Raw genomic sequence first — 23,396 nt, 5'->3', positions numbered from 1 at the left:
AGTGGAAAAAATCCATAATTGTTCCTGTGTTTAAAAAAGGTGATAAAATGAACTGCAATAATTACCGTGGAATTTCTCTACTCTCAACAACATATAAAATATTATCTAACATTCTTTTAACAAGACTAACCCCATATGCTAATGAAATTATAGGTGATTATCAATGTGGATTTAAACGTAACAGATCAACTACAGATCAAATTTTTCACATCAGACAGACACTTGAAAAAAAGTGGGAATATAATCAAAATGTCCATCAGCTATTCATTGATTTCAAAAAAGCATATGATTCGGTCAAAAGAGATAAATTATATAATATATTTGTAGAGTTTGGAATACCTAAGAAGCTTGTTAGTATGATAAAAATATGCACCAGTGAAACAGAAACAGAAAGTAAAATTCGTGTGAGTATTAATATGTCTGACAAATTTACAATTCATGATGGGTTAAAACAAGGAGATGGATTATCTCCATTGCTCTTTAATTTTGTCTTAGAATATGCTGTTAGGAAGGTAAAAGATACTAAAGAAGGACTAAAATTAAATGGTATGACTCAGTTGTTAGCATATGCAGATGATGTAGACTTACTGGGGGATGATGTGAATACAATTAAGAATAATGCTAAAATATTTTTCAAAACTGCTAAAGAGATAGGTTTGGAAGTTAACAAAGAGAAAACTAAATATATGCTTACAGGCCGAAACCAAGTGTTAGGTAATAATCAAAATCTAATTGTTGATAACAACTCGTTTGAACCAGGTTCCAAATTCAAATACTTAGGTGTAATATTAACAAATAAAAATTATATTAAAGAGGAAATAAAAAGTAGACTTAATTCAGGAAATGCATGTTACTTCTCTCTTCATAAACTTTTGTCTTCTCGTTTAATATCTAAGAAACTAAAAGTTAAAATATACAAAACAGTAATTTTGCCTGTAGTATTATATGGATGTGAAACTTGGTCCCTTACATTGAAAGAGGAACATAAATTGAGAGTATTTGAAAATAAGATCCTTAGGAAAATCTTTGGACCTAAAAGGGATGAGGAGGCAGGTGAGTGGAGAAGGTTACATAATTTAGAACTACATAATTTGTATTCATGTCCAGATATTATTAGAATAATGAAATCAAGAAGACTTAGGTGGGCAGGCCATGTGGCACGAATGGGATGGGGAAAGAGGAGTTTACAGGATTCTTGTTGGGAAACCTGATGGTAAGAGACCTGTAGGAAGGCCAAGACGAAGATGGAGGGACAACGTTGAGATGGACCTAAGGGAAATCGGTAGGGATGGAAAAGAGTATATAGATCTTGCTCAAGATAGGGACAGATGGAAGGCCTGTGTTGCTGCAGCCATGAACCTTCGGGTTTAAGAAGGCTAGAGAGTTAGTTAGTTACTTTGATTGCAGGTGACTATACCTAATCAGCATTTTTCATGAATTTTTAACTATTTTAAGATTTTTTGAACCTACTTCAGGATTTTTCGAGCCTAACTTAAGATTTTTAGGATCTATTTTAGGATATTTAGAACCTATTTTAGGGTTTTTAGAGCCTATTTTAGGAACCTAAAAGCATACTTTTCAGAACCTAAAAATCCGAGGTCTAGTTATAATATGGTGGATTGATTGAACTGAGTGATGTGGAGAAAAATCCTGACGTGATGGGAATAAAGCCGAAATTTCCCTTGTATAAATTTATTTTATTTCGTTCTGTAATAGGTGTAATGGAATGGTGAATATGAGAATTTTTATTGTGAAACTGTGAAAAGTCCTGGTGGGATGGGGAAAAGTGGATGTCATTTCCGTGATCATAAATAAAGGGCAAGTTGACGTTTTATATACAGACTTTTCAAAGGCATTTGATACAGTTCACCACGATATATTAATACAGAAATTTGCCAACAATAGCCTTTCTCCTCCACTTATTACCCTTCTTTCTTCCTATCTGCATAACCGCCGACAATATGTCGTGTATCAAGGCTGCAGATCAACCGAATTTGTGGCCAGTTCGGGAGTTCCACAGGGGTCGAACCTTGGTCCCTTGCTATATTTAATTTTTATAAACGATTTGCCAGAACTACTCACAAAATGTGAGACATTAATCTTTGCTGATGATGTTAAAATATACAAAAATATCGAAAACGCTGCTGACTGTACAATATTACATGAAGAGCTGAATAACTTGCTTCAGTGGTGTGAAATTAATAAAGTCAGCCTAAACCTAAAGAAATGTAAACTTGTATCATTCACCCACAACAGACACCCTATTCAACATTCATACACTATTTCTAATGTGTTAGTACAAAGTGGTCACTTTTGACCAAAAGTTAACATTCCAATCACATATTGCCCGCATTTTAAGCGAAGCTCACAGAAATTTGGGATTTATAATGAGAATGGGTCATCAATTTAGAAAAAAGGAAACATTTCTCTTGCTATATTATACGCTCGTCAGATCTAAACTCGAATATGCTTCTCTTGTTTGGAACCCGCAATTCAAGAAAGATATCGAAAAATTAGAAAAGCTTCAAAATAAATTTCTCAGATATCTACTATTTAAACTTGATGGTACATATCCAAAACTCACTCCTAGCAACATATTACGCGAAATCTTTAATATTCCGTCACTCGACGAAAGGAGGCAAACAAGTCAAATAACTTTTCTCTCCAAGCTTATCAATGGTAAAATAGATTCTTTTAATCTGTTGTCGAATTTAAATTTTTATGTGCCAAACTGTATGTTAAGGCCCAGAACTGATCTCTTTCAAATCCCCCTTGGAAGAACCAAAATGACCGAAGCTGAACCCATGAGGAGAATGTGCAAGTTATTTAATTTAGTTTCTAAGAATAATCCAAGCGTAGACCTATTTAAATGTAATTGTAACATAAGATCTAATCGCTGAATTTCTGTATGTTTGTTTCGTTTTGTTCATTGAATTTTGGTTTTCATTCAGCTTGTAAGGTTATATCCAATAGTTTAGCGTCATTTATTGTTGTTTTGTCTCTGTGTTCCCTTTGCTTCTACAATCTAATAGTTAATTTCTCACAATTATTCTTAAAAGTAAAATGTATATTGCATCATTCATATTTCTTGTTAATTTTCTTAGTTATGTTCTTGTTTATGTAATGGTGTCATCCCATATTGAACACTGTAATTGGGCATGCGCCTGTTGTGTTTCAATTAAATAAATAAATAAATAAATCAGAATTCAAAACACTTCCAGAATCAACTATTGATTTGAAAACATCCGATTTTTTTTTCCAAAATGCAGGGCAGTGTTGTCAGAGGTTTACAATTATTCACATGTTTTTGAATATGTTTTTCAGAAACGTGCTGGATGTGAGGCCGGTTGAGCCCATACATATCACTGGATACGGATACAATGATTTTATCAAAATGTTTCAGGTAAGTGATTTGAGTTTGTTCATAATAAAATACTGACTGTGGCATCTTTCACATGCTTTATATTTCTTTCTGAAAGACATAACGTGATTTCTTACTAGATATATTTTGACTTTCTTGAATGTTTGACTACAACAAGATTTTTTTGGTTTCTTTATTTGAATGTTTCGGTCACATATATTTAAGAGACAAAAATCTACCCTAATTGTTTTCTTTCTATTTTAATGAACTCTCATTGCTCATGCTAAATTTCAGAAGCTCTATGAATTAGAAGTTGCAGCAATGATATTAAAATAATGCCAATTATTCAGATAAAGAGAAAATTTTAGTAATTTTAATATTTGAATATCTCACCGTAATATAAAACGTATCACCAAAACAACTGGCTACCCGAATAGGAACACATTGTATGGGCTTTCCCGATGGCGTAGTGAAAACGTCATCGGCTTGTAATCAAGGGGTCCCAGGGTCCATGTCGGTGAAGGCACATACTGGTTCGAATCCACTTTAAACTGTAGACCTAGTCCCAATTAGCCTTTCTGTGATAAAATTGGACTCAGATCTCTCATGTACTGCACATGTGAGCATTAAAGTCCTATTTACTCTGCTCATAAAGTCTTGCGCTTCCTTGTTGTTCGTGTATTTTTCTATGAACGAAACCACATTTTTTGTCCCAATAAGCATGACTTGGTTTCATTGCCTATAAACATAATAATGATGTGTGGTGACGACGTGGTCGACCTAGTTGTTTCTTGAAATGCAATTTTCTTTCGAGTATGAAAATAACAAGGCTATGTAGATGTGTGGTAATATAACATTGGCAAATTAAAAGGTATTGCTATTCCATTTTGTGTAAGGTTCGAAATTGAAATTTTCACGAAACGCAACGTTGTATTTTCGTGCACATTGTTCGTTCTTTCTTTTGTCTGGTTGCAAGAGCGACGAGATAACGACAAGTAAAATGATGTGTCGTATTACAATTAATAATAGTTAATGTTAAAATATTTACAAGACATCAAATAATATGAACGAGTCTTCTGGAATATTCTTCCCCTTTTAAAATTTAAACAGGGGGAAATCGTGGACAGTAGTCTGCTCGCCTAACTGGGAAAAATGTGCAAATGAAAGATATTTAAATATTGTTATTTTACGTATGCTAAGGGATTGGATTTAATGTTTGACTGACATGAAGTTTCACTGTTGGGTTAATCTGTCAGAACAATCGAATCCACAAGACACGACAAATAATAATAAATAACAAATAGAAAATTGAAAACTAAAACCACAATTCACACAAAGATAAAGCCAGCATCATTCTGCTAAGCTCTCTCGTTGGAAAAACGCATCTGCATGTAAAAGGAAAGCTTATGTGAATGTTACAATATGTACTATTAAAGGGTATTAACAATTTAGTTCATACTGAAAAGGAAAATGTAGTGAAATATGGGAAAGAAGTAACGGAATGGGAGGGTTCCAGATATTCACTAGGCAGAACATCGCTCCCGTTACCCCAGATGATTCTGTGGCCATATAACTATCTATGAAATATCAACGGTGCTACTATGTGCAGTTTCCAGATGCAGGTGCCTCTCAAAATCGGTGTCAAGTTTCTGTAATTTACTGTTTATCATGGACTTCAGAATACCCTTTACTGTTTACGTTTACTTGCATCTCGATTATTACGATATTAATAAAGGGTCCGGCAATATATATATTTCCTATAGTAACAAAATACGCCTAATATAAAGCAAGATAGTGGTAATTGATAGATAACATAATGCCATTTGTAAAACAATAACACAAAACACTTTGCCTTAGTTTTTGAAAATAACATCCGTGTGGTACACTCACGGAGTCGACGAACGAAATTATCCATTACAGACACCAGCATTGCGGGTGGAATTGGCTGCAATTCTTCCCTAATTCTTCTCTTCAGGGTCTCTAAGTTAGGAACACGTGTTCAAAAACTCGGCTCTTGAGGTACCCCAGTCACTGTGTGCTGTTTAGCTAGCATAGAATGCATCATACATTCCTTTTAAAATAAGCCTCTACTGCAAAAGCGTCCAGGGTCCAACGCTCCATTGCTACAGAAATGTCATCCGTCGTGCTCTTACCTAGATGCTGGGTTTCATCCCTACTGCGGGGCCGTAGAGAATACAAACTTTTGAAAGTGGTAGATATTTATTGTCGGACCCTTTATAAGCAAATTTTCACAGCATACAGAAGTAAGAGTTTTAATTTCTTTTGTGTCGATGCAGATACTGTACTTGGATGAAAGTGAACAGTCACCTACAACCAGTGCAAGGAATAAAGTTGGAGGAAAGCATTGGTTTGTAATTGTTAAATCTCCACTGGACAAGGAACAGCCCGTTTCCTGCGATATTTGCTCAGAAATCATTTGGAAAAAAGGGCAAACCTGTCCAATATGGCAGTGTCTACGTAAGTATGACGTATATTTTACATTTTATTACACAGGGTGTCACATTTGAAAGGCCCAAATTTTGTCTGTAACTTCTTGCACATGTAACGTATGACAATGACCTTTCATGAACTGAATGTAGCAGACCCCCAACTTCGAAATAATCAGTACACTTCCACATGTGCCCTGTGAATCATATGGAAGGCTTCGAGCAGAAATTCAGTATACCGCCAGGTTACCTGCTGCATGCTTTGTTTTGTGTGCCCGGTCACACAAACCATGCCCTTACGGAGAACCTACATGAAGAAATCAAACGAAGTATTGTCATGTGATTTAGATAACCACACAATTGGTCTGTCTTTTAAAATCCACCTGCCGGGAAACTACTGGTCAAATGTTTCTCTCCAAGTTCCTGTCCATCTTGCTGAAGAAAGAGGCGCGCGCGCGCGCGTGTGTGTGTGAATCCCATATGTAACTTTTGGATTTTCTGAAACTCCGTTAAGTTCCGACTCTACAATTAGAATGACTAGGAATGAGTAGTGGAAAGTCACCTCATCCGATGAACTATTGCCAAGGACAAAGAGGTGAGATTGTTCCCGATGCCCTCCGTAATGTCTTCCGCAAGAACTTGTTCATTTTTTTATGTCTCTGGGTTTAAATGTGGTTCCAGCTACCAACTGCTTGCACCAGCGAGCATTTCTTTGCTTCGCCTACTCGCTTTCTCCCCGTTTCTACCATTATGAGCGATCCTGTTTCGCATATTTCCGGGACTAATTTTTTCGTACAGCGTCTCTCAAAAGTGTTAGAACAGTGACATTTTATACTAGGCAACCCAACTTACACAAGGCGTTGGAGGGTTGCGTGTAGAGTTAGACTCAATTTCAGGATTGCCACATACACAAAATATATTTGTGCAATATACGAAAGGACTAAGAAAAGGTGTTACGTATTTAAAAATACAAATAAAATGAGAAAGTAAATCGATTTGTTAGTTAATCGCTGCTGAGTATACTCAGAAGAAAAGAAGAGAAGAATGGAAATATGAAGAGAGGAGAGGAACGAAAGAAGAAGAAGAAACGAAGAGGACGGAAGAGAAGAGAGGATAGAAGAGGAGAGGAGGGGAGATGAAATGAAAGACCATGGGGGAGAGAAGGAAAAGGGGAAAAGACGAGATGAGAGGAGAGGAAAGTATAGTAAACGAGAGGGAAAAAGAAGATCGAAGAGGATAGGAGAAGGACGCAGTGGAGTCGGGAAGATAAGAGGAGTTGAGAAGAATGATGTGGGGACAAGAGGAAAGAACACAAGAAATTTTAGATAAGAACAGAGGAGAGGAGAAATCGAGGAGATGATAAGGAAGAGGAGAGAAAATGAGAGCGCTAGAAGGGAAAGGAGGCGGAGGAGAGGAGAGGTAGTTCGAGAGAATATTGTCTGAGCGTCAAGAATTGATGCAATGATGAGATTATCATGAAACAATCAATAACATATTTCTTTGGCTACATAATATTTTCTCGGGGCGAAACGCCTTTTAGTTGAGTTCAGACCAAGATAAGATATTCCGTGTCAGATTTTCGATTGTACTTAGGATTACACCACTAAGACATGAATTTAATTTTCACATTTATAACAAGTTTCGAATATCCAACTCCCCCCTCTCGGCCTCAGTTCGTTGGAATGGAGATTTTATTCTTTCGTATTTCATCGTTAATAGCAAACAGAATCATTCCATTTCACACGACGTGGGCAATGAACACAATGTGGTACGACTAAAACTTACGAAAAACTTCTGCCATCGGAGGGGTTTGAACACACGACCGTTAGGTTGACAATCCTACCCTAATGTTTAAAAATATATAGAAGGAGCTGACCAATGTGAAGTGTAGATACAACTGACCTCCACATGCATTGTATAAAGAAAATTTGGTTGTAACAAAGGAAACGATATGCACATTTAATGGAGAGTTGCACATAGTTGAAAGTGTTTATTTCATTAATTGCGCACGTAGCCTTGCATTTAACTGGAGTGAAAAAGGCTAGAAATTAGTATTAATTGCTTACTCGTTATTTTTTATTAATATCTTTAAATCCGTATACAATTAGCATCAGAGTACCATAATCTCATTCCTAACCTTAATTTTCCATATGAACAATGTCCTTTGGAACGTTCATTTATTTGTTTATTTTTAAATGAAATTACAGATACAGAACACTGTAGGCATTTAACACTGCTGTCATTTGTAATGTCATGACGTTCTTGTTTAATAAAAAGGAAGTCTAAGAAAATAACAATTCGTATAGCGAGGATCGAACCTGGGACCACGTGTCACGTTATTCAAGCGCTAACTGTTCATCTGTGTATAAATAATCTGTGGTAAATTCAGTTTTCTTTAAAATATGTTTATTTATTTAAAAAATACTTTATTGCTAATATCATGTATGTAAAGGCTTTTGCAACTGATTTCTTACAAAAATATTTTAGTCTTTTGCTAAGGTACAAGAAAATTGTAAATCATTGTGAAAGTTCTGTAAATATGGGAATGTATAAACAACTTCTATAGTGTCGTCTTGGAAAAATGTAAACGAATTTCCTGTAAAAAAGGGGAAAGCTCTGTAACAGGGGGGGGGGGACTCTCCTGGTTTCTGAAAGGCTGGTGATTCAGGATTCCACATCTAGCCTTTTCATCTCCTCTCCTCTTCCTTTTCCTCTCCTCGATTTCTCCTCTCCCCTGTTCCTATCTCAAATTTCTCCTGCTCTCTCCTCTTGCCCTCACATCACTCTTCTCCACTTCTCTTATCTTATCTTCTGTCTTCGATTCCCACTTAGAGTATAGAAGGAATAGAAAGAACCTAAGAGTGTTTTCTGGGCGAGGGGAATGAAGCCGTGAGGGGAAGGGGGTGAGTTAAAACCGCCATCTTGGGATGTGCCACAGTTACAGCTGATACAGTGGTGGAAGAAGGGATTGAGCGTGGAATGTTCGTTTATAGTGCATAATATCTGTACATTTCAGTGGCACTGCGAATTGACAATAAATAAGAAGCTTTGCCTCTGTGCGCAGCTTTCGGATGCAACAATAGAAGTGGCAAGAAATGTTTAAAAAATGAAGGAATTAAGAGGTTACGTTCCTCAGATAAACATGCTTACAACATATTTACTTTTATTATACACGCATTTCTGTTCTGATTTTATTAGTGGTATTATTATTAACGGTATGTATAAAATGTTAAATTCAAAATTGTGACATATTGGAATAGTAAAAATAGTTCGCACGTTTTCTAAAGATAACTATTGCGAATGTTTATACGTGTTGAGAACTTTGTCGAATGTAAATTCATTGAACGAACAAAGAGAATACAGATATGGAAAAAGATGCTTGGAAACAAACCATCAGAAATAAATTAGACCGTCCGAACGAGCCAGCCAACGTTTAGACCTACACCTGCCTTAGCGACAAACCTGCATTGGTGAAATCCCCAAAGCGACACATATCACTTGCTGTTTTGGTTTGAAATCTCTCTGTTCAGACCGAAGCGACAAGCAACACGTGTTGCTTGGAAGCGAACCCTCAGAAATCAATGCAACTTTTCACCGAACTGACACGGCAAGGGGTATGTTGCACTCCGTTTTTCCAATAGCGTATATCTTTTCGCCTCGGTCTGTTTGTAGCGCGTGCATTCTTGCTTTTAGGGAGCTTTTACACCGATGTAACACGCGTAATGTGTAGCTTAAGGATTTCACCAATCGAAGGCAGGCTTGTGCGACCTGTCACGTCCCTACTGTGTGAAACGTTGCTGTTGATTGGGTCGCTCCCAAGCGGGATGTGTCGCGCGAGCCCCTGAGAATTCACACCGGAGTGGCAAGCGACACGTGTAGCTTGAGGATTTACGAGTGTAGGAGTTATAATGCAAGTCCTATTTTGATTCTATTATTATTTCATTAAACTATTTCTGGAGTACTAACGAGATATAATAGAGTATTATCGCATTACATATGGTAAATGAACACGCCCCAGCACATGAAAAGGTCTAGCTCTCTGTTTTTTCGTTGAAACTAGTTACTAAGAACATCGTGCTATTGTTTCTGACGATTTAAACATAGAGAGACATAACAAGCAGCCTAAACTTTCCCAACGAAATTCCCTCTCGCTGAATGATATCAAATGGACGAAACAGGCACATCCGAACATGGCGGCCGCCACAAGCGATTCTGGCATCAGCTGACGTCACACGCTCTTTTCCTTCTATTCTCTAAGGATTCCCGACTCCACTGCGCTCTTCTCCTCTCCTCTATCCCTCTTCTTTCCACTCTTCTCTTCTTATCTTCTCCTTCCCTGTCCTCTCATCTTGGAGTTTTATTCTCCTCTCGTCTCCTCTTATGCCCCTCTTCCTTCTTCCCCCCGCAAAGTCTTTCATTTCTTCTCCTCTACTCTTCTATTCTCTCTTTTCTTCCGTCCTCTTCATGTCTTCTTCTTCTTTCGTCTCCTCTCCTCTCCCCCTTCCCTATCTTCTCTTGTTTTCTTCTGTTTAGACTCATTTCGGTACGGGAATTCTACTTCTTTCGTAAAGTATTTTGTCATTTGCTATATAGTACTGAATTATTTGTATTTTTGAATACTATTACCATTTGTTATTCCTTTCGTATTATTTTGTGCATGTGACAACCCTGAAATTGAATCTAACTCTTCATGCAAACCTCCATCGCCTTGTGTAACTTGGGTTGCCTAATGCCTAGTATAAATTGGCGCTGTCCTAACACTTTTGAGAGACGCTTGTACATAACTCGTTCCTTTTAAGCGTTAGTAAGATACGATTGTCACAAGTGTAGACAGTTGTCTAACTTTCAACCAGAATAAATATTTACATGCATAAACTAGCAGGTCGGGTTAATTTCTATGTCTCAGGGGTTACTGAATTCAGTGTCCTCGTCGCTTCCTGTGTGTCAATTTGTGTTCTTTTGCAGTTTATTGATTCAATTTAGCTCGTGCAGGAAATGAATGCATCATCGTTCATTGTGATAGAATGCAATGCGTGTAGAATATCCGAATATCCGGTATTCGAAAAAAAAACATTTAAGTCACAAACTGTAATTTTCTGTTGCCGTCATTTATGTCACACTGAATCAATTCAAGAAAATATTATGAGTATACATTTATACTGGCATTTGTGTGAAGATTCTTAACAGTGATGATCCAACATTTAGGTCATGCCTGTAATGTTTCCAATTAAAATAATTAACATAAATAACTGCCTGCTGTAAAAATTTCATTTTTTGACTTAGTGCTTTTTTCCAGAACAACTTAGATATTTCAGTTTTTTCATTTATATGATCTAAAAAGAGGAATATTTAGAAAGCAAGCGTCTGCAGTTACACTGAATCGTCCCCAGTGATAAGCAGGGTATTCAATTGACAGGACATTACTCATGTTTCGGCAGGTATGATGTTCCCAAGCAATTTTCCTTTCCTTCCTTCCTTCTTCTCCTTCTCATGGCGTCACAGCCCTGAATCGGGCCTTAGCTTACGTGATCATCTGCCTCCACTTCTCTCGATTTGCTGCTGCTACTTCCAATCTTCTCGTTCCTAATATTATTGCAGCATCTCTCTTTACCACCTCCTGGCAGCGATCCCTGGGTCTCCCTACAGGCATTCTTCCTTCATTTCTTGCTTGCATTACTCTTTTGGGTATGTGTTGATCTTCCATCCGGATTATGTGTTCTGCCCATTCTAGTCTTTTTATTCTGATGGTGGTCGCCAGATGTATTTCATTATATATTCTATAAATTTATTGATTATATCTTATTCTCCACCTTCCATTTTCATTCACCTAAAATCCTTCTTAATACTTTCCTTTCGAAGGAGTTGATGGTGTTTGCAACGTCCACCCACGCAGAACTCAGCACCACAGCGCTGGAATACTGGTACTCGCTGCGTTCAACACTCTAAACACTCCAGTTGGGTGGTCGGAAAAAGTTTACCCATATGTGCTAACTGATTCAGTCGTAGTACATAGACTCAGAAATATCTCAGGGCTTGCTGGGTGTAAAGAAAGATTAAACCAGGTTTATGTATATATATATATATATATCTATAATGTTTATTATAATCAGAACACAAGGATGTCCGTTAGCACACGAGTCTTTACCTGTATCCCTTATGTGCATTTACCTGTACCACCTTTAGACTCAAAGAGAAAGGGGGGGGGGAACAGGAAACATCCAATTCATTCCTCGCAGTGAGGCGCCAAGGGGAGTATGGGGACCTAATTTTATTTTGGGCCTGGTCGCCGCAGTCGTCACGGGTTCCAATGAAAGAGAGAGTAGGTTGTGTGTAGTACCCCCAACCACAGCCGGGAATTGGCCGAAACCAATCGGTACCCCGAATAGCGGGCGCTGGCTAAAAGGATCAAAGGATTGCCGCGACACCCCCCTGCGTTAGCGGGGAATTGGCAAGCCAACCGGTGTCTCCTATGCAGGGACGGCAGGTTAGAAAGGAAGGTCCGGATGCTCCCAGTCAAGCCGGGCAGGTACAACCTGAGCACCTATCAGCCGAAGCGAGCGGACCAGGTAGGTAGGTTGCTGCTAGGTTCTTCTTCTTCTTTCTTCTTCCTTCCTTCCTTGCTTCTGGAATGGCTTCTAGTCTTCAGGCTGGGAGGCCGATTAACCCTGGAAGTTTGCCCGTTGACTTCAGGGAGCCAACTGAGCTCCGGGCCTCGCTGCGCTGGCTTTATACTCGCGGTGCCGCATTGGTGGTGAAAAATTTAACTACAAGTACGCGTAGCTAACTCATTTTTTTACATATTGCAACCTTCTTACTGAGAAACATCCAAGAAGTGACATCAAGAAAACACTAGTGGGAAAATCACTAGTTGCACGTGTCAATATAAACTAAAACTGTGTGCATTCAGACAATACAATTGATATTGAGCCTCGCAGGACTCTTCAACGAATTTGAACAGTATCTATGACAATAAATGATAACATTCGCTGAATACAGCGACCACGCAGGGTCGAAGCTAATAAACGTAGAGGTGGATCCGTTAACACATTTAAACTAAAAGTGTACGCTTCCCAGGGACTATTAGCATGCACTCTTTATCCAAACCTTCTTAACAAAATACAATATTGCGACCACGCAGGGTCGTTACATGTTTGAGGCTTGTTTGTTTAGGGTTCAGGTTTCACTGCCATATCGTATTACTGGTCTTGTCATTATTTTATATAGTGTTATTTTCCTTCTATAATGTATCTCTTTTGATTTTAAAATTGATATCAAGGAGTAATATACTTTATTGGCTTGATGGATTTTCTTCCTTATATCTTCCATTTCCTCATTATTTTCTGTAATCCAGGCACCTAAATATTTAAATTTGTGACCACTTCTATTTCATGAGAATTACTTGTTAGTTCTTTTGGCTTCTTTCTCTTCCTTTTTGTTGTTATCATTGCTTTGGTTTTATTGGGGTTTCTCGTATGCAGGCCAACATCCCTTGCGTTCTTTTTTAATTCTTGGAATATTTCTATTGCTTCTTTTTGTGTTCGACTCATGATGTTTAGGTCGTCTACATATCCTACCATTTGTACCATTTTGTGCTCCAATATTGTATTTGCATTTACTGGTATTTTCCTTATTACGATCCATGTTGAAGAGAATAGGTGCCAGTCCATCTCCTTCTTTTAGCCCTACTTTAACTGCAAAATCGACTGTTCTTCCCCGCAATAATTTTACTTAGGCCTTTGTGTGTACCATCGTCATTCTAGTAAACCTTATGAGCTTTTGTGGTATTTTAAAGTGTGACATGATTTCGTAGATCTTGTTCCTGTATATGCTATCATATGCTTTCTGAAAGTCAATAAATAATTGTGTTAATTCTAGGTTATTCTTCCAGAAGGTTTCCATTATTTGTCTAACTGTATATATTTGGTCTATTGTACTTCTTCCTTTGTCTTTTAGCAGACAAGTAAATATCTAATATAGTGTACACAGTATTCCTCTATAGTACACAGATATTCCTCTATAGTTGTTACATTCCAGATTACTTTTTACCATACTTTTGTGTATGGGCACTATCCAGCTGCTATTCCATTCCTCTGTCATATATTCTTCTTCCCATATCTTTACTATGAGTTTATGTAGACTTGTTGCAAGTTCATTTGTTATTTTCTCCACACCTGGGGCTTTCCCATTTTTAGTCCCTTTATAACTTCTTTAGTTTCTTCTAGTGTAGGTGTCTCTATATTGATATATTTTCCTCACTCTCAAAGTCTATATCTACATCTCTATCATCTTCTTTGCCTTCATTGTCCTCTTTTCCTTTTACTTCTTTTTCTTTTAAGTTCAACATTTCCTCAAAATATTCCTTCCATCTCTTGTTTATTCCTTCTATACTTCCAACTAATTTGCCCTCCTTATCTTGTATTAGGTTGGAATTTGGTTTATATCCAAAATATATCTCCTGCTGAACTAATGTATGCGTTTTAGCCGAGACCGAAAGATGATATAGATCAGTTGCAGGGTGTTCACGAGGAGAAGAAACGCCAGGAACCAGAGTATGTGCCAAACTTTCGGTGATACTTGCCAACCGAAATTTCCGTGGTGCATCCATCCTATGTTCAAGGCGAAGTTGTCCGGAGAACAGAAACTTATACTTCATATGTTAGAGTTTGTAAAAATGTTAAGTTGGTGCATGGAAACCAAATAAAGTGGAGAAGTATAAAACAATGAGAAAGGATATCATCATAATAGTAATAAAACAGGCAATAAGGATAATGGTGCATCTCCAGAAACCCACGAAGGAAGGTATTTAGAAGAGAATGCCGTGTTTAAGGAATACAAAAGAGAAGACAATCATGAAATGGTGGAAGAAGCTTCAAGAGGGAACATGGATTTTGATAGACGTGAAGCAGCAGAGTCAAGCGTATTAAGGAGAAGTCAGAGGCGAAGAAAACCGCCTGACAGATTAGATTTCAGTGATTATGGTAAAAAGAAGTAGATGCGATGTATCCAATATTTTGCGAATGCGAAATTTCATGACGAGGGAGAATATCGTGCGTGACGCTGCGTTTGTAAATAGGCTGTACAGTTTATAAGACCTTTGGAATTGTCAATATGTTAGTTGTAACATATTGTATTTTGTCTTTTATACATTAAGTTTGTTATAAATTGTTAAGTGGCGATTTGGTGTTAAATAAATAATGTTGTATTACTCATATGCTTCGCATATATTTCAAAATCAACTCGACGCCTTAAGTGCAATCTACGTGTGCTTGAATACACAACAAAATATACAATAACTAATATATATATATATATATCAGCAATGGGTCTGTGCTAAATGCAGTAAACTTGTGCGACCATACTTGCAGAAATCTATTCTATAAAAAAGCAGAAATATATTGAAAGTTTCATTTTATTCTCTCTCGTAAAATAACTAGTTGTGGATCCCATTTCAGGGTGCGGAATGAAGATTCATAAGTTGCATTTCCAAGCAGCAGATATGCCCCCTTGCAAAATCCCACCTGAAGCCAAGCAGCAGCTGTTCAAAGCACAGACTGTTGAGGAAAAGGATAGGTGGATTCATGAGCTCTTGAGGAGATCCAGAAAACTTCGGCAAGAAAATTCCAGCAAGACCATAACCACATCCAGGTAGGTGGAAGCCTTTAAATTGTATGCACTTTTCTAATAAAGTAGCTAGGCAAGTCAGAAGTTATAACTTTTAAGCCACCAGGAAATATTACATGTAGCAATAGATCGAATTATTGATATCGTATGGAATAAAGTACTAGCTGTCGCAATGGATGATATTCAACTTGACATCATGCAGCGAACTTTGCGAGGAAACAATATGAAGTCGGACAAACAGGTTCGCATGTGACAAGAATTCTTACAGAGCATAATTTGCGATAATATATATATATATATAGGGTGGATCATATTGTATCTACCAATATAAGTTGGCAACCCTGTCGGAACGCAGCTGCGCATGCGCAGAAGTTTTCCATACTTAGGCAGCTGCAAGTCTCGCAATTAGTCTGCCATGGAACGTTAGCCGGTTCAGACACGAATCGTGGCAGTAGAGGCGTTCATCCGAACGGGTCCCATTCAGGAGACGCAGGAGACACTGCGACGAAGGCCGCCATCAATCAGTGCCAGAGCGTCACAACATGATACGATGGTTCAGACAATAGAGAGCCAATGGCAGCGTGCAGAAACAGAAGTCTTCAGGTCGAAGGAGACGGATTCTCTGATGCTTTCCAGTGCAGTACTTCCCAATGCGCACCTGTGTTCCGACGGGTTGCCAACTTATATTGGTAGTACAATATGTGCCACCCATCGCAAATAATTCGTTGTAAGAATTCTTCTAATATATATATGATCATCATACCTTGAATCACTTCAGAAAAATCATACACACAGTGCTTACCCGGCATGTTTTCAACCCAGGATATGATATGTTTGTCCGAAATATTGCAGCGGAGCGTAATTCTGCGCAATGAATTGTTGGGATATTGTTCACTGAATATCATCAATTGCAAAGTTTTCTAGAGCTCATTTCATTCATAAAATTTTGTGCAAATAAACATGCTTTCTTTGAAATGGCTTATTTGCTACATTTCTTAAACTTAGAAAACGGGTAAATGTATTGTTATTTTACCTGCAAATTTGTTATGACGGATTTACTGAATTAAAAAAGAATCGCAAGTGTTTTCAGATTCAAGTTTAAAATAAACTTTTTTCAAATGATTTGGAATCCATAAAATATAACTGTACTAAGATTTTTTTTGACAATATATGAATTTTTCGAAAAATCTGTAAAACTCATATTTTTCAGGTTGGAGAAGATGTTCGTAGTTACAGTTGTCATTATCTTCTTAGGAATTCTTCTTGCTTTTCTATTATCAAATCACAATCTATTGGAAACTACAGCAACATAGATATATAATCACATAAGGGTGAACTTAATCATTTTATTGTAAAATGTAAATGTAATAAAGTATCAGAAACAAATCGCATTGCAATTTATTAAATTTTGCTGTAGCTCTTATAATGTTGACGTAATCTCGATGTAGAACCGCATCACTCAAGTCTATGAATTGAGTTTATCTACCAAGAACGAGAAGATAAGGTTCTCAGAGAAGACATTTTGATGGAATATTGACTGTCTTTTATATTTAAGACAATATATAATAGTGTTAAACTGTAAATTCAAATAAAATAAGTTTAGGTACACAATAAGTCTTGAAGATTTCCTGGCGACGAATGATGAACAGTCTCTCTCGGGCTATAGACCAGGTTAGTTGTGGAAAGGATTCCAAGCTTTCGAGAGCTAACGTCACTCTCATCTTCAGGGTAGAAGTTAGAGTGAGGATGAGAGTGACATTAGTAAGAGTGAAAAGTCTTGAAGGGTCTTCCGTAGTTATCGTCTCGATGTTTTAAACATCGCTCTTTCTTTCTTCTTGAATTTCTAGATTTATAGTGATATTGATAAAAAAAATCCGTAATTTATGTGCAATCCTTTCAGAAGCATGACTCATTTAATACTGCACATGAAAAGGTCATGTATATCTCTATGTTTAAAATGTATATATTTTTCATACTCTAATTTAATTAGTTGGTTGGAAAAAGATGTTTGTTGAATTAGGATTGCCATCCTTGTTGGTCGTGAGAATTATTACAAAAATTAAAATTTGTCACTCATTTAATACTGCATTTGAAAAGGTCATGTATATCTCTATGTTTAAAATGTATATATTTTTCATACTATTGTTGAGTTTCGGGTTCTTTCAGTTCTTCGATTATCCAAGAAATGGAGTTAAGAATAAGACATAATTTGTAACACAAACAAAAGTGTATAATTCAGGAACACAGTAACAGAACAAGTACAACAACTTACATATTGGTATAAATGAAAGAAGTCTCGTCACGAAGAACGGCTATGATTTTGAGACATACATGAGAGAAGCAATACACAGACTGTCGACGAACAACATATAATAATCAGGTCTGGCGTTCAAGTTCAATCGGCATACGACAACTATAATTTAATTAGTTGTTTGGAAAAAGATGTTTGTTGAATTTGGATTGCCATCCTTGTTGGTCGTGAGAATTATTATAAAAATTAAAATTTGTCACCACTACGTGATTATTGAATATTACAGTAAACAATGTCACATTGTTTTGGAGAGAGAGAGAGAGAGAGAGAGAGAGAGAGAGAGAGAGAGAGAGAGAGAGAGAGAGAGAGAGAGAGATGTATCTCCAATGAAATCCCTTACATTTCAAATACGGACATAATTTGCATAATGTTATGATTATTTCTACATCGAAGAAACATGTTTAAAAGAACAAAGAAATAAATATCTTCATTCTAGAATTGAAACTCTTGTCAACAAATGATGTTTAGGATAAATTATACAATTTTAAAAATTGACTGGTGATATTTTTAGTACTAAATAAGGATAAACAAGAATACTCATGTGAATCGATACATGTATGACAAATTATGAGTCGCAAATAAATATACAACCAATTTATTTCGGATAAAAGTGATTACAAACTATATTTCCTAATATTAGAAACAAATTTCTTGAAAAAATCAAGAATTACACACAAAAAAATATCCATGAACACAAAGTGTGACCTTACCTAGATGGCTGGGGACTGACCTACTTATGGTCTTGTTACAGAAGATTCCGGATTCGAGTCATGGCCTGGACATTTGGAAATTCCCTGTCACTGATTTCATTTAAACGCTAGTCATAGCTACATGCAAGAAACAAGTACTAAAATATTTAAATCTTCTCTAGACATCTGAATGGTATGGAGGAGTTAAACAAAACGAAAACTGTTATATCAGAAAATATCGAATTTTTATTTCTTTATTTAAAGAACTGCCACAAAATGTTAAAAATGACACATTTGAGGACATGGGTTACCTTTCATGAGCCCATAATAAGCAGGGAATTCTTGTAAACGGAAATATATATATCTTCATATGATGATAAAATAGATACTATTTTCCATTATCTTTACGAATCCTGGTATGCAAGCTTGAAAATTCCCTTTTTGCTTTCAATATTAGTTTTTAGCACATATTTTGCACATTTTAGTTATTATTACATTAAATTTCCACATTTTCCAATATTTTCCAAAATACATGAAATATTAATATGCTATTACTACATTTTCCCTTGTTATGTTCATTATCAAAGGTTTTCCATATATCTGAATTGTGTTCGTTTTGTACTCTCTTTATTTTAAAATTAGACAATGGATCTGCAACGCCAGCAACAGAGAATGCAAGCTGAATCATTCGCTGTGAAATCCATTGATTATTTTAAAAATACTCCCATTACATTATGCGAAATTGAACCATTCTCAGTCAATACAAATGTCTCTGCACTTAAAAAAGTTACGTTATCCCTTGTCTTAGTACCAAAACGAAGCAATTTTGTATTTGAATCTTAGATTTCAATTAATGTTATGTAATTTCAGTTTTGTAATTTATTGTTTTGGTAACAGAAACTAAAACATATTTAACATTTGAATCTTGCATTACAATCAATGTCACGTAAGCCTAATGCACTTTATTTAGCTAGATGAAAGCTGCTTAAGGAAACTTGTCCTTTTTACAATTGCAAATCCATGTTTAATTCCATATTTTGATTAAAATAAGTAAATGTCTATTTATACATTATAATTTCTTTGAAACATATAAATCCGTTACCTTGAGTGAGCCTGTTTCAGTGCCTTAAATAAGAAAATGACAAAAATCATTTCAATATCTATACTTTGAAGTTGTATTTCGAGTTTCTCTTCTTTCTTCTGACAAATCCGTTAATTTTATTACTTTCTACTTTCGCATAATGTATAAATCGTGGACCAATTAATTGAAATTTGGGAATATTGTACCTACATTTACATTCATGAACACATTAGTCTAAAGTAATGAAAAGAAAAGGGGCATACAATATTTCAGCAAAGTGGAAATGTAAACTTATTGTCCTATTGTGAACACGCCTTTCCTTACAAAATCACAGCATATTTGCATTAATATAAAAGTATCTTACGCATAAAACCACTATTCTAGTATTAAAATACACTGGTCATTTATAATGTCTACAATAAATAGCTGGTAACATTCGGTGACTTGAAAAACATGGTAAATGTCTGACACTACATAAACGTGTACAATACTGAAACATAAAGAGTGTATTTCTTAAACATTAATAACATTTATACTAATAAAGTTTTGCATTGCAAGTATTTTCAAAATACATAGAATGTGCCACACAAATTCTTCAACAACTACTACTAAAGTGCAAGTAAATATAGCAATACATACGATCACTCAAAAGATATAAGTATTTAGGGTGCGTTCCGAAAGTCGTACAAGTTCGACACGCTAAACTTTAAACGAGTTCTAGCCATTGGCTGTTCCATAAGTCCTGCCGTGAAGATTATGAAGTTCGTTAAGGCATTTCATAAAATGATTGCCATGCGATGCGCTAAGCATGTTCTCGTACGAAACACACAGATCAGGAGGCTGGTTTGTTCAGTGAAAGTCGTCTGCTACCTGCAGACAATGCATACTTATGATAGCTTCAAATTGCACTGGATCGGAAAATATAGTACAACCTGAACAAAGAGCGATATGCGCAAGGCAAGAGTGCCTTTATTGTTCTTAAAAAGACTATTAAATGATCATCAATGATTCTTCCATGTGTTCCTATGGACGCCATGTGGAAAATTTCTATATACAAAACACTGCCACTGAAGCTTTCGTATAGTGCTTTCCTAAAGTCTGTAAAATATATGGGGTTTCAACAGGTTTACTAAACTAGTTATTTTCGTTAGATTCGAGCGTTTCGATACAACTTTCGGAACGAGTCTTTAGTAATACACACACATAAATGTTTGCTGCAACAAACCAGGAAATTGTCTCTGGTGTTTAAATAGAAGACCATGAGCAAATGGCTCTTCAAAAGAACAAAATACTTTTAATAATGGTGCACATTTCTTACAAGTTACCAAATAATTTTGTCCAATTAACAGCATTGGTTAAGTTTGCCATACTTTTTTGTTTATGCTCAGTAGAAATCGTAACCAAAAATGTTATTGTTAATAGAAACAAATCAGCTTCTTCTGTGAAGAGTATAACCATGCACGGCGACACTTCTTGTGTATTTTCCATTTCGGTTTTTCACATTGCTTCTCTATCTCTATGCTTAAATTATTAATATGAGAAAATGATGATGGAACAACATGCCATGATCAGCGTTCGAACGTTGGACCTCTGCTTTGTTATTGCTTTCAAGTGTGGTTCAACCAAATGCGTTAGAGAAAGGACTCATTAGCATCCACTTTTTTCATTGGGGAAAACAGACAAAGGAGGTAGAAAGTTTCCTCAGCAAGTAATTTTACTCTGAGAAGATTGAAAACGGATCTAAAATTAGCTACTCTTTCATATTCTGTACGGGATTAATTTTGATCAGTACTGGATGGCAGTTGCATGGTCGTCACATGTTACCATTAACGGAGATAGTGCATTCTGTACCGAAAATATCACACAACTGATGATATACAGAAACCTACTAAACTATAGACAAAACATGCGTTGCACGAAAGTCATCAATCAATTCACCTTAAAGAGATGAAGCACAATCTTCCAGAAAACTTTTTGCAGCAACGAACACATTCACTGCCTCGTAGTTCCCTTAACTTTGCAAATAGAGCGTAGTTTCTTAAGTCTATAACGTACGGCTATAACATTCTTCCGCATCCCTCTGTAAAATGCTACTATCAAACTCTGGATGCGAGAAATGGTGATGGTCGGTAGTGTAAGCCTGTAGCTACTGAACGATTTGCCACTACAAATCATCTCCAAAGCAAATACAATTGAGCTGACAGTCAGACCTAATATGAGAACGGCAAAAGCTCCCATTAGATTCTCCAGCTGAATCGCAACGACCTCTGGCTCATCTTGAAATTTCCCTCGCTTTGTTGCATCAAGCTTCAACTGTACATCATAGTCTTTTTCCCACTTTGGAGGGAGCCCTGCTTCAATACAGAAGTCGATTATCTGCTGAAAGCGATCCCTAAAGGGTGAGCTTCTATCTAGGAGAAAAAATATAGGGAGAACTGCAATTTTTTCGGAAGTAATATGGAACAATGGCCTTCCGTAAGAATCGAATAACATAAAATAATATGCTAAATAATACGTGTAAAAACCAGATGATTGAGTTACGTAATCGCCGTTAATCGCAACACGCTTGAAGACCTTAACAGTATCCTCGTCCAAGTCCCAATTCTCGAGGACTTTCCCGTAAAGCGTATGGTCAAGGATTTCTAAATTCCTTTTAGCAGGGCTACCACCCCCAACAAGCAAATTGGCATTTACAATGTCTTCCAAGCTGTCGATGAGTGGCGTTCTTTTGGGTGTTGTGATGAAGCCAAGCAAGGAGGATTCGTAGAGACTGCAGAGGATCAGGGAAGAAAGAGACCAAAGTATAAATATAAACCTGAGAGTCAATACAGGAGGTGGAAGAGTGGGCAACGACCCAGTCAAAGAAGCATACAGACCATGAAGGAAAGGAAACCGATATGTGATCCTTTCCCACCGAGTCAACAAAGCAACAGAGAATCTCATGCAGATAACAAAGGCTAAGAAAGCCAAGAGTGTTGCAACCCACAGATGCGATTGAAATGGAAAATACAGATTCATCCACTGAGGATAGGGTCTGGGATTTGGAACAGCCCACGCTATTTCAGAGAATTGGCGGGTGTGTATCTGTTCACACATATGGAGAGTATGATGATCCATGTAGGCGACTGTTAAGCTACCATCAAACTGCCCCTTGCGTATTGAAAGATAATCCCCTGTAAGAGTGCCATTCGGGAAAATCCTTACATTGGTTGAAGGTTTGCTGTATATGTTGTTTGTCTCCAGAGTGAAGTTCATTTTCCGCATTATAATTGTAATTAAAAGGCCCATTAAACCACCATAGGAACTGTTGCTTGCTGAACTTTTATAAGACATAAAGACTGGTGGAGAAAAATATGCTTTCATTCTAATTTGGCACTTGTGCATGTTTTCCACCTTGTCTGGATACAAATGTTTTCCAGTAAGGAAACGCCCGTTACTCCAAATATCCATAACTTCTCCACCTTTAGCCGTTCTGCAGTGGGACTCTGTGAAAGGGAAGTAGGAATAGAGGACGAAGGATCCGTGTCCATTCCCTTCGCTTTCTGAGATCGTTGGGTTTCCAAGTGAAGGTGCAGCTATTGCAATATTCACCAGGAGATGGCTTTGTGCTGCCAAGATCAACCCATTAATCTCTTCCATTGTATTGTTTCCAGTCAGGACAATTAAATATTTTGCATTACGTCTAAAGGTATTGAAGTGCTTAAATTCCTTTATGGGATAATGCAGGGTAGAGGCTTTGCTTACAAGAAACAAGTAATAGATTTCTGTTCTCATCCAGAACCAGTCATATGCCCATGTTTCATTCAAATAGAGGTAACTAGTTTTAATTACAGATGTTGGGTTTCTATATTCGTGAGATACAATATCTGCAAGAAATGTTGAGTCC

General features: G+C 36.8%; 2 protein-coding genes across 5 annotated transcripts in view; one reads left to right on the top strand and one right to left on the bottom strand.

Annotated features, from left to right (window-relative positions):
- LOC146003229 (uncharacterized) overlaps positions 1–16,815 on the top strand; it is a 123,685-nt gene extending 106,870 nt beyond the window's left edge. For all 4 annotated transcript variants that reach the window (XM_083141399.1, XM_083141400.1, XM_083141401.1 and 1 more), the window contains 4 exons: positions 3,325–3,403; positions 5,659–5,839; positions 15,261–15,453; positions 16,640–16,815. In XM_083141399.1, the coding sequence (XP_082997525.1) occupies positions 3,325–3,403; positions 5,659–5,839; positions 15,261–15,453; positions 16,640–16,742 (556 nt within the window). In that variant the 3' untranslated portion in view covers positions 16,743–16,815. The remainder of the gene's footprint in view (positions 1–3,324; positions 3,404–5,658; positions 5,840–15,260; positions 15,454–16,639) is intronic.
- A 4,687-nt stretch (positions 16,816–21,502) lies between these two features.
- On the bottom strand, positions 21,503–23,149 carry LOC146003423 (uncharacterized). The gene has a single exon (XM_083141707.1). It carries the CDS (start codon positions 23,147–23,149, stop codon positions 21,503–21,505), a length of 1,647 nt encoding a protein of 548 aa, XP_082997833.1.
- Positions 23,150–23,396: the final 247 nt, after the last annotated feature.

Source organism: Lepisma saccharinum, chromosome 20 (genome assembly GCF_977018435.1).
Source record: "Lepisma saccharinum chromosome 20, izLepSacc3.1, whole genome shotgun sequence".
Lineage (NCBI taxonomy): Eukaryota > Metazoa > Arthropoda > Insecta > Zygentoma > Lepismatidae > Lepisma > Lepisma saccharinum.
The sequence above is the reverse complement of the archived record's forward strand: the minus strand, read 5'-3'. Positions and strand labels throughout refer to the sequence as shown.

Coding starts and splice junctions, on each gene's coding strand:
- LOC146003423 (XM_083141707.1), bottom strand. CDS start 23,149: ATGGAAGAGATTAATGGGTTGATCTTGGCAGCACAAAGCCATCTCCTG.